The sequence below is a fragment of the Chenopodium quinoa genome, unplaced genomic scaffold, assembly GCF_001683475.1.
Source record: "Chenopodium quinoa cultivar QQ74 unplaced genomic scaffold, ASM168347v1, whole genome shotgun sequence".
NCBI classification, from domain to species: domain Eukaryota; kingdom Viridiplantae; phylum Streptophyta; class Magnoliopsida; order Caryophyllales; family Amaranthaceae; genus Chenopodium; species Chenopodium quinoa.
In genome coordinates, this window is record NW_018745523.1 from 1,568,058 (window position 1) to 1,578,960 (window position 10,903).

Sequence of the window (10,903 nt, forward strand, 5' to 3'; positions counted from 1 at the left end):
ATTAACTCATGAAAATTTCAGATAGTTATTCATCATTGATCGCATTTGTTTTAAAAAGAACGGAATTGTTTGTAAATCAAGTTTTTGTAGAAGGGTAAGTTAGGGTCGTTCCCACAAAGAGAGAAGGTTATTTAACAATCAACTTTTGCAAATGATAAAACTAAATAAGAGATAGAAATTTTATCAAAAAAAATAAAAAATAAGAGATAGAAATATCAAATGCTGGATTAAATAACTACGACTACTCAAATATCAAATATGAATCAAATAATGATAAAAATTAAAAACATCTAGAATTAAGTATCACCACTAGCATATTCAATACAAGACAAAAATTCCAACCCCAACCAATAAATAATATGTTCACAACAAAAGGTATTTCCTACAAAATACCAAAGATCTCTCCCGAGTTGTCAATGGCTTCCCTAATCAACAATCAAACTAAAGACATTAAGTCTGGCACCCTAACTTCCTAACGATCCATTTTACCTACTTTCGTGGAGAATTTCATACCCTTAATTGATTTATTCATCAAATTCGTCAAAATCCAACCCCTTGCGATCAAGACAATGGAATAATAACAATACCAATTCTCTCTAATCTAGTATTGGCATAAGCACAATTAATTAAACATGAACAATATAAATAATTAATTGAGAATTAAAAGAATATATCAAGTATCAATCACACGGGGTCAAACTAACTCTAGAATAATCAACTAAACAAACATAATTAAGTAATTAACCGTAAACTAAGACCGATAACATAATAAAATAAACACTCAAATTGTATTAAAGAAACGAATACTACAAAACACATTAATAGAGAAAGACATACAAATGGTGCGAAAGTCCATGAATTAGATGCATGGTTGCTGCTCCAATTTTCCTCCTTGCATATAATACGGCAACCAATCCCCCATTAACCCTAAAGATCAACTATATATATATATAAGCACTAACATTAAGGAAGTAAAGTAGGATTAGAATATTTAAAAATTGGCCAAAAACTTATCCAAACATGCTCCAATCGCCAATCTATTAGTTGGCCGAAGGAAGCAGTACAAGGTCGCGAGCTGCGGTACTACTGCAATCCATACAATTCTCGCTCCTTTGTGAAGTACGCCGCAAGCAAGCTGCGGTAAGCCATGGTAAGCCACAAGTAAGGCCTCGTTCTTTAGAGCTGCATTGCTCTGCTCTGCTCTGTTGAAATCTGCTTTGCTCTGCTCTGCTTAAAATTAATACTTAATATTGAATTATTATAATAATAATAATTAATATTTAATAAGAATAATAATAAATAATTAATATTTAATAAGAATAATAATAAATAATTAATATTTAATAATAATAATAATAATAATAACTAATACTTAATAATAATAACAATAATTAACTATTGATATTTAATAATAATAATAATAATAATAATAATTAATAATATTTAATAATAATAATAACAATAATAAATTATTAATAATTAATAATAATAATAATTAATATTTAATAATAATAATAATAGTAATAATAATAGTAATTATACTAATAGTAATAATAATACTTATAACTAATAATATTAATTATAATAACAATAATTGATTTTTATAATAACAATTAATATTAAGATAATAACTAATATTTAAAAATAATACTAATTATTAATTTTTAATAATAATAATAATTAAAAAATATTTAATAATAATAATAATAATTATCATTAATATAATAATAATTAATATTTAACTTTAAAAATTTAATGATTATAATAATAATGCGATAATATTAGTAGTAGTAGTAATAATAATAATAATAATAATAATAATAATAATAATAATAATAATAATAATAATAATAAGGTGGTGGTGGTGGTGGTGGTGGTGGTAGTAGTAGTAGTAGTAGTGGTGGTAGTGGTAGGAGTAGCAGTAGCGGTAGCGGTAGTGGTAGTGGTAGTAGTGGTGGTGGTGGTGGTGGTGGTGGTGGAGGTAGTGGTAGTGGTATTAGTAGTCGTGGTGGTGGTGGTGGTAGTAGTAGTGGTAGTGGTGGTGGTGGTAGTAGTGGTAGTGGTAGTGGTAGTAGTAGTGGTGGTGGTGGTGGTGGTGGTAGTAGTGGTAGTGGTAGTGGTAGTGGTAGTGGTAGTGGTAGTAGTAGTCGTGGTCGTAGTCGTAGTGGTAGTGGTAGTGGTGGTGGTAAAATCTGCTTTGCTCGGCTCGGCTCTGCTCTGCCCAAAAGCTCAAAAGAACAGGGCCTAAGTCGCGGACTAAGCTGTCCAATATGTTTTACAACTCTTCCAACATATTAAATCCAACTTCCTTGCTAACTATACATACAAAAGCCCACAAAAAACAAAGAAAATAACTCGAGGAGAGTAATAATAAAAAAAATTTTGTAAAATAAAGCTCAGATAATTAAATGAAGGGAGAAAACACAACAAATATTACATAAATATGGCATATAAAATACGTAAATTTTATTATCGTGCTGTCAATTGGTAATGCATAACGAGCTAGTCTTCTTTATGGAATGACAGGCCTTTGTTGTGAATAATGGGATATAGCCTTCAATCTTAATTAGAAGGTTTGGGATAGAATTTGAGTCTCGGTCAGGAAACACTTAGCTACATGACCTTTAAACTTTAACACTGTGAAAAATACACAAGCACAAGCTTTCGTAAAACTTGATACTTCATTCATTTTGTTCTTTTTTTTATTAGTAAATGCATTTTTTGGTGAGCGTGAAGCTATAGGAGAGTAATATAATAATGTGAATGAATGAATACTTTATCATAGTGAAAGTAAGATTGGACCATTATCAGAGAAAGTATATGAGAGAGTAGATCGACTTACAAGATGTGTTTAAAAGGTTTGGTTATTATAATGTATGTCGTCATATTCTTATGGACTATGACCCTAAATTTCTCACTCGATTTGCCACCTATTCCACTCTCCCAACCCTAAAGAAGAAAGTGAGGTAATATTTGACAATTTATATGAATTATATAAAAATCCCACATCACCCACAACTCCAATAAATATTAGGCCCTGTTCTTTTGAGCTTCTGGGCAGAGTAGAGCAGGGGTCAGCAGAGCAGAGCAGATTTCAGGATAGCAGAGCAGAGCAGGGGTCAGCAGAGCAGAGTAGAGCAGATTTCAGGATAACAGAGCAGAGCAGAGCCGAGCCGAGCAGAGAAGATTTCAACATTATTATTAATACTATTATTATTGTTATTATTATTAATGATTTAATGAGTAATAATGATTTTACTTATAAATTTGTCTTAATCATATATTTTTAACACTAAAAATAATAATGATTTGCAAAGTACTACTTGAAAACAACCTCTCTTTTTTTAATTCCTAAATTGTATGGAAAGATTTGAAAAATAATTCAACTTAATGAACTAACCATCAATATCCACATAAAATGTTTCTACACATTGTGATTCTAATATCAAATATTTATAAAAGAAATTGTTATTAATATTATTATTTATTTATTTTGAAAGAATTGTTATAATTATTAGAAATTATTAATTAATAATATTTTAAATATTAATTCTTAATATTTTGAATTATTAAATATTATTATTGATAATTATTACCATTAATTATTATTATGATTAATAAATATTAATAATTATTAAAATTATTTTTAATATTAATAATTATTAAAATTAATAATTATTCAGAATAATAAATTATTATCATCAATACAATATTAATTATTGTTATTGAATATTAATTATTAATATTGTTATTATTAATTATTATTTGAAAATAGAGCAGAGTAGAGCAGAGCAGATTTCTTTTGAGCAAAGCAGAGCAGATTTAATTTGAGCAGAGCATAGCAAATTTAATTTGAGCAGAGTAGAGCAGAGCAGATTTCTTTTGAGCAAAGTAGAGCAGAGCAGATTTAATTTGAGCAGAGCAGAGCAAATTTAATTTGAGCAGAGTAGAGCAGAGCAGAGCAGGGCTCAGCAGCAGCTCTAAAGAACCGGGCCTTAGTAATTGTGATAATTTTTTTTTTTAGAGAACACGTTTTTTTAAAAAAAATTAATAGCATGAGAAGATACAGCTAGTGTTGCTTTATCTTGGTTTTTTACCTTCTTACAAAGCACTAATAATATTAGAGAGGAATTAAATGCTACAGTATATATAATGGTAGAAAGAGACGATGATAATCATAATGGCCATTTTTTTAAGGAAGTTTACTAAGCACATTATATGAGCTAGTATATCTTCATGGTGCTATATGTGAAACATTAATATAATATGGATCCTTTTGTACCATTCAACCACAAGAATTTATTTATATTGGACATTTATGCAAGTCTTCTTCGACATTTATGCTTGTTAGTGAACCATCTCAACCATCTCAGCTTAAGCTTTTGATTAAGATGGTCTTCCAACAATGCCCAAGGAATGATAAAATCAATTTGGGGAGATGATTGTAACGAGTCTAAGTTTGAGAGACGAATAACAAAACGAGGAACCATTAAGATCAAGCCTTCGAACAAGTTTTTGGTTTTCGGGGCAGGGCCGAGGATTATTTGCCAAGAAAAAGAACGTGGCTTTAACCTTCATGTGAAGCATTGTTTTAAGGCTAAAATTATTCTACGTTAATAGTAATAAAGCGCAGGCAAAGTGCATGATTGTTGAGATGGAATCATTGAATTTGATGTATTGTTGTTTTATATTGTGAATTTGCATTATTGTTTCTACTATCTCCGTTTCATATTATTTGCAACGGTTTGACATAAAGTAGAAAGGAAAAATATATAATCATTACATATAATATGAACGAAGGTAGTATAATTAAATGTGTATATATGGTTATTTTTGTACAACAATGTTCTTTCAATTGGCGGGGAAAAATGAAGGGGAAAATTAAGAAAGAGGGAATTTGCCGCCAAAACACGTGCTGGTCAATGCCTGAAAACCGAGTCAAACAGCAAAAACAATGGCTAGGTGTTACTTCGCAAAAAAAATAAAATAAATTTCTTAGTGTCATAGTCATAGGTAACTTCAAAAATAAATTTCTTAGTATCAGTCATAGGTAACTCCAGTCTTATAATTGAATTGAAATCTTACCTCTCTCTCATCTCTTACTTATAATTTCAATACAGAGCTCAACCCAGGCGCGGCCGTCGCCAATTCCGACTATCATCCAACACCCTTTTTCAATCCTTTAAATGCATCAATGGTATAACTTTTGTTCAAATTAAATGAAGCATTATACATTAGGAAATTAATGAACCACTGCACCCTGTGCTTCGCTTTCCCTCCAACTACTCTCTTCTCTTCGTCCCAACCGATTGTATAATAAAAACTGTAGTTTTCAATTGATCAATTATTTCGTATGTCCTTAGAGTTTTTCCATCCATGTGATTGATAATGGTTTGATAACAAAAGATATGAAGGCTATTAATAATCTTTCACGATCGATTAGTTTGTAGCTATTCTTGTGTACACAAACTAGATCTTTCACTATTAATAATTTAATACTACGTATTTAAATAGATTTTACAAATTTTGTTGGAAATGTTGGGTAATACTATTGGGTGGTCAAATAATACCATTAGACATATTTTATTTAGCTAGATAACAAATAGGTGGAAATCATTGCCTGGTGCAGTACGAGAGGTAATTGTTTTTCGGCCCAAACCTTGTAACAAAACACTTGGTAACAATAATAATGGTTTAATTGAATTCATTCTAAATCTAAAAAAATACGCTTATCAACATGATAATGAGATTTGATCAATAGTCTTGATATTTATATGGCTATACTCCTTTTATCTAAAAATAGTTTGAAAACTAACTACAAAGTATAAGGAGATAGTTTTTGTTGAAATTGAACTCAATATAAATTTTTAAATACGACCATCTTATAATCACAATACACCTTGTAGGTGTCTTACGATTATAAAAGATATGTTCATTCTTTATTATTATTCCATTTATTCACTATTTGTTTATTATTTATATAATAGTTTTTATCAAACTTTTAAATAAATTATTTATGGAACAACTATTATATTGACTAATTATATATATTAAAGATTTAAACATGTCTTTTGTATATAATTTATAATTAATATAATGAAAAGAAAGACATAATTATTATCAAAATAATTTAATAACTAAAATTAGTTTATTACAATAGTTAATCTTTCTTGTTTGCATTACCTCATTGATGAACATTATTAAATTAGCAAATAATAGACTCGACTGTTTTTAAGAATCGCAATCATTAAATGTTCATATCTCCAATCCATATATATTTTTTATGAATCGGGTATCAAAACATTATTAATCAATAGATGAGATGGTAAGAATTCTAACGCTTTTTAATATATAATAATAATAATAATAATAATAATAATAATAATAAATAATAAATAATAATAATAATAATAATAATAATAATAAAATCTGCTCTAAAAAAATTTAATAATAATAATAATAATAATAATAAGTATAGATTTCTTCAAAAAAAAACCAATTGTAGCCAGCATTATATTATTGTTGAGTGTATATTTTGATTAATTGCACAACCTGTATTCGCACACTATTTTTTGTGGAGCTCATACACACAACATGCTTACAAATAGAGGTGTATAGGTATGAAATCGACCGAACTAGAGGAAATAATCCGTTTATACTGTATCCAGCAAGATTTGATATGAGAAATTAATATTTCCAAACCTAATCTAATTAATCTATAAACTTCAAACAATGTTTTGTTTTTGTTTTTTTTTTTTTAAACCGTGAGAGTATCCCAATTGAGTTTTCATCTACATTAAAAATATATGTATATATTATCATTAGAATTAGAGGTGATCAACTACGATCCAACCCGATTCATGTTAGTAGGTAAAACCCGAACTCAGTACGGAAAAAGCCCACAAGATTCACTTTGTCCCGACAAAACCATTAAACGGGAGACGCTTGTCCCAGATTTTCTCTTACAACACTTGTTTGTGGGTTTGGGCATGAGATATGATGTTAAGGCCCGACGAGGCCTTAACTTTTTCACTCCTAATAAGAATATGTTGAATGTAATCTTGTAAAACAATACATATAAGTGTCTCTCATTGATAAAAGTAAAGATAACTAAACACTTTTTAAGGCTATTGGGGCTACTAGACTATTGTAATATAATTAGGGATGTCAATGGGGTGGGGCGGATGTTGGCCTTACTATCCCCGTTCCCACCTAAAATTTTTATACCCATCCCCATCTTCGCCCCGGCGGGTACAATTCAAAAATTATCCCTGCCCCACCTCCACTTGGATATCCACCCTCACGACCCCAGCTAAGACCTGCCTAATTCTCGCTTCTCAAATACACAATCCTACATAACTAAAAAAGATTATAAAAAGAAAAAATTATTGTTAATATTATAAATTTTTTTGCTTATAAATAAGTGTATTACAAAGATTATATTTACTATTTTATTTTACATAATCTTTTTTATAAAATGTATATAATTTTATTTTTAAAAATATATGGACGTGGGAATGGGGTGGATAGTTGGGTACAAAGTGAGGGGGGGGGGGGTCGGGGATGGGGCGAGTACAATCTAAAATCCACCCGCCTCATCATCCACCAAATCAAGACCCATGGGTTGTTATGGGGCGGGTACTGACATCCTTAAATTTTTTTTATTATTTTTTATTTTTTTTTTTCGGGATAAAACCAACTTTAACTTGCATTGTGAAGCGAACTCATTCTAGATGACATATGCGACGAAAATATGTATCAATCATGATATCGGTGTCAGGTCTACGGTTTGAGGCAAGAATGACTTAATACACTGGACCAATTGATTCATGTGAGAAAAAGTGTGAAATGCACTCTAATAACCCTCATGAAAAATCTTAAGTGATGAATTAAAGAACTTACGTATGAGAGGGAGTGTTTTTTGAAGTATTACCTTAAAGAAGAGAGAGTTAAACGTTTTATAAGACTAGGCGGTTATATACCCCTCTTATTGCCATATATTTTTTGAATGGAACTTTCTTCGTCATGCGGCCTAGACTTGTATTTAAGATAATATGAAAAAAATGTAACTCTATCAAATTTCTAAAGTGTCATGGTAGATGTTTCAATTCGGGTAATTCGGTCGAGTTCGGTGGGTTTAAATTAGGTTTATTTCAAAGTTGAATCATGCTAAACAACTTTGTCTATATGAGTCAAAATTCAATTGAATTATTTTCAAGTCAGATTGAATTGGTTGGGTTAGTTTTAATTTGACACTTCTACATTATACAAACCAATTTTTATTTTTTTATTTTTTTTTGGACAAAAACCAATATATATTTTAAAAGGGTAGACAAGGGAATAGCATATACTCCATCCGTTTCGGTGTGCGCAGAGTTTTAGGTGGAAAAAAAAAACATTTTAGTAGGGTATGATGAGAAATAAAAACATTTGAAAAGTAAATGAGTCAAGTATAAATGGGAACCCTTATGTATATTTTGAGAGATAGAACTAATATATAATGTGAGTGAAATTTCTAAATTTGAAAATGAGGAACTAAAAAATGATGGTGTTTGAAAGTAAGGCACTAAATTTGGAAAAGTAAGGCACAAACTTCTCTATATTTTTTTAAGGAAGCTATAACCGCTTAAGCTATACTTCACTCTTTCGTCAAAAAAAAAAAAAAAAAAAAAAAAAAAAAAAAAAAAAAAAACTATACTTCACTCTCACAAACTTCTCTATATAAAGAACTCTTTCACGTAAAGGCGAACTATAAGCCCATTTACACTCTCCCCCCAAACCTTTCAAAGAACTATAATTTCTTAGCAAACAATGACATACTTCTTTGTCATTACTTTTCTCATTTCCCTAATTATTTTTTGCTGCTTTTTTCGCAACAAAAATGGTATCCCAACTAATTGGCCTCTTGTTGGGATGCTTCCTACACTCTTCCTAAATTTTCACAGAATCAATGAATTTTTCATTGAAATTATGGAGAAATCATCAGAGCTAACGTTTGTATTTAAGGGCCCTTGGTTCAGCAACATGAACTTTATATTTACCGTTGATCCTTCCAACTTTCACCATGTGCTTAGCAAGAGCTTCGGAAATTATGTCAAAGGTCCTAAATTTAACGACATTTTTGAATATCTTGGAGATGGGATCTTTAACTCAGATTCTAGTTTGTGGCGGTATCATCGAAGATTGGCTCATTCTTTCTTCGGCCATCCCAAATTCAATTCAATTTTTATGAAGAAAATTTGGGAAGAGATGGAAAGTAGACTCATCCCATTGCTCGATAATGTCTCTAAGCATGGTGTTGAAATCGACTTGTATGATACGTTTAAAAGGTTTACTTTTGATAATGTATGTAACATTCTCTTGGACTATGACCCTAAATTTCTCTCACTCGATTTGTCACCTATTCCACTCTTCCAAGCCGTGAATGATGTAGAAGAGGTGATTTTTCGGCGTCATGCTATGCCAACATCTATGTGGAAATTTATGAGATGGTTGGGTGTAGGAGAAGAGAAATACCAAAAAAATTGCCAAATGATTTACGATTTCACTAACAAGATCATAGCTATGAAGAGAGAAGAAAGGAAACTCGGTAATCCTAAAGAAGAAAGTGAGGTAATATTCGACGACTTATTGAAAATTTATATGAATGAGGTAGAAAATCACACAACTCCAATAAATAGTAGTAACGGTGATGAGTTTTTAAAGGATGCGTTTTTAAATTTTTTCATAGCAGGAGGCGATACAACTAGTGTTGCTTTATCTTGGTTATTTTTTCTACTTACCAAGAACCCCCACGTTATCACTAAGATTAGGGAGGAATTAAATGTTATGATGGTAGACAGAGACGAAGATAATGATAATAATAATAATAATAACAACGGTTTTTTTAAAAAAGTTTATTAAGCACAAAAATGATCTAGTATATCTTCATGGTGCAATATGTGAAACATTAAGATTATATCCTTCAGTTCCATTCAACCACAAGAATTCAATTGAATCGGATATACTTCCAAGTGGTCATCAAGTGAAACCGAATATGCAAATCATCTTCAACATGTATGCACAAGGAAGGTTGAAATCAATTTGGGGAGATGATTGTAACGAGTTTAAGCCCGAGAGATGGATAACGGAACGAGGAAACATTAAGTTCGAGCCATCGTACAAGTTTTCTGTTTTCGGGGCAGGGCCGAGGATTTGTCAAGGAAAGGACATGGCTTTAACCCAAATAAAGATTGTTGCAGCTGCCATAATTCAAAGGTATGATATAGAAGTTGTCCAAGGACACCAAATTGTTCCTGATGTCTCCCTTAAACTTCAAATGAAACATGGTTTTAAGGTTAAAATTGTTCGTTGTTGATAGTAATAAAGTGCGTGAATATTGAAGATAATGAGTACGATTATCGTAGTAAATTTGATGTATTGTTGTTTTGTATTGTGAATTTGCATTGTTTCTATAATTATAATGAGTACGAGTTTTATTTTTGTTTTGAAATAAATGTGTTACTTAAATTATAATATAAAATTTTAAGTGTAGCAGATAATTTTTATCCAATTAAAATTTATTTATAATGTACATCATGTTAACATCTTAATGAAAGGGAAATTCCCTGTTTCTCATAATGACATTTTCGTGAATAAATCAACAAATTTTTCATTATCGTGGGCTCCACATTTGAATAAAATTGAATAAAGTTGTTGGTTTATTTACGAAAATGTCATGTGAGAAACAAAATTTGTTTCTCACCATGAGAAACTGGGGCATCCTCTTAATGAAATGGTGATTGTACGACTGTAGAAGAATGAACGAACTTTCTTAATGTCAAGTAACTTCCAACACTACAATATATAATATGAGCTTGTTCGGTAGTTGGCTTCTTCTATGCTATTGGCTTTCAATGTGGTC

General features: G+C 30.3%; 1 protein-coding gene across 1 annotated transcript; it reads left to right on the plus strand.

Annotated features, from left to right (window-relative positions):
- Positions 1 to 7,523: 7,523 nt before the first annotated feature.
- On the plus strand, positions 7,524 to 10,494 carry LOC110715601 (alkane hydroxylase MAH1-like). The gene is made up of 2 exons (XM_021894191.1): positions 7,524 to 9,880; positions 9,921 to 10,494. The coding sequence occupies exons 1-2, from the start codon at positions 8,812 to 8,814 to the stop codon at positions 10,355 to 10,357; spliced, it is 1,506 nt and encodes a 501-aa protein (XP_021749883.1). The 5' UTR covers positions 7,524 to 8,811; the 3' UTR covers positions 10,358 to 10,494.
- The last annotated feature ends 409 nt before the right edge of the window (positions 10,495 to 10,903 follow it).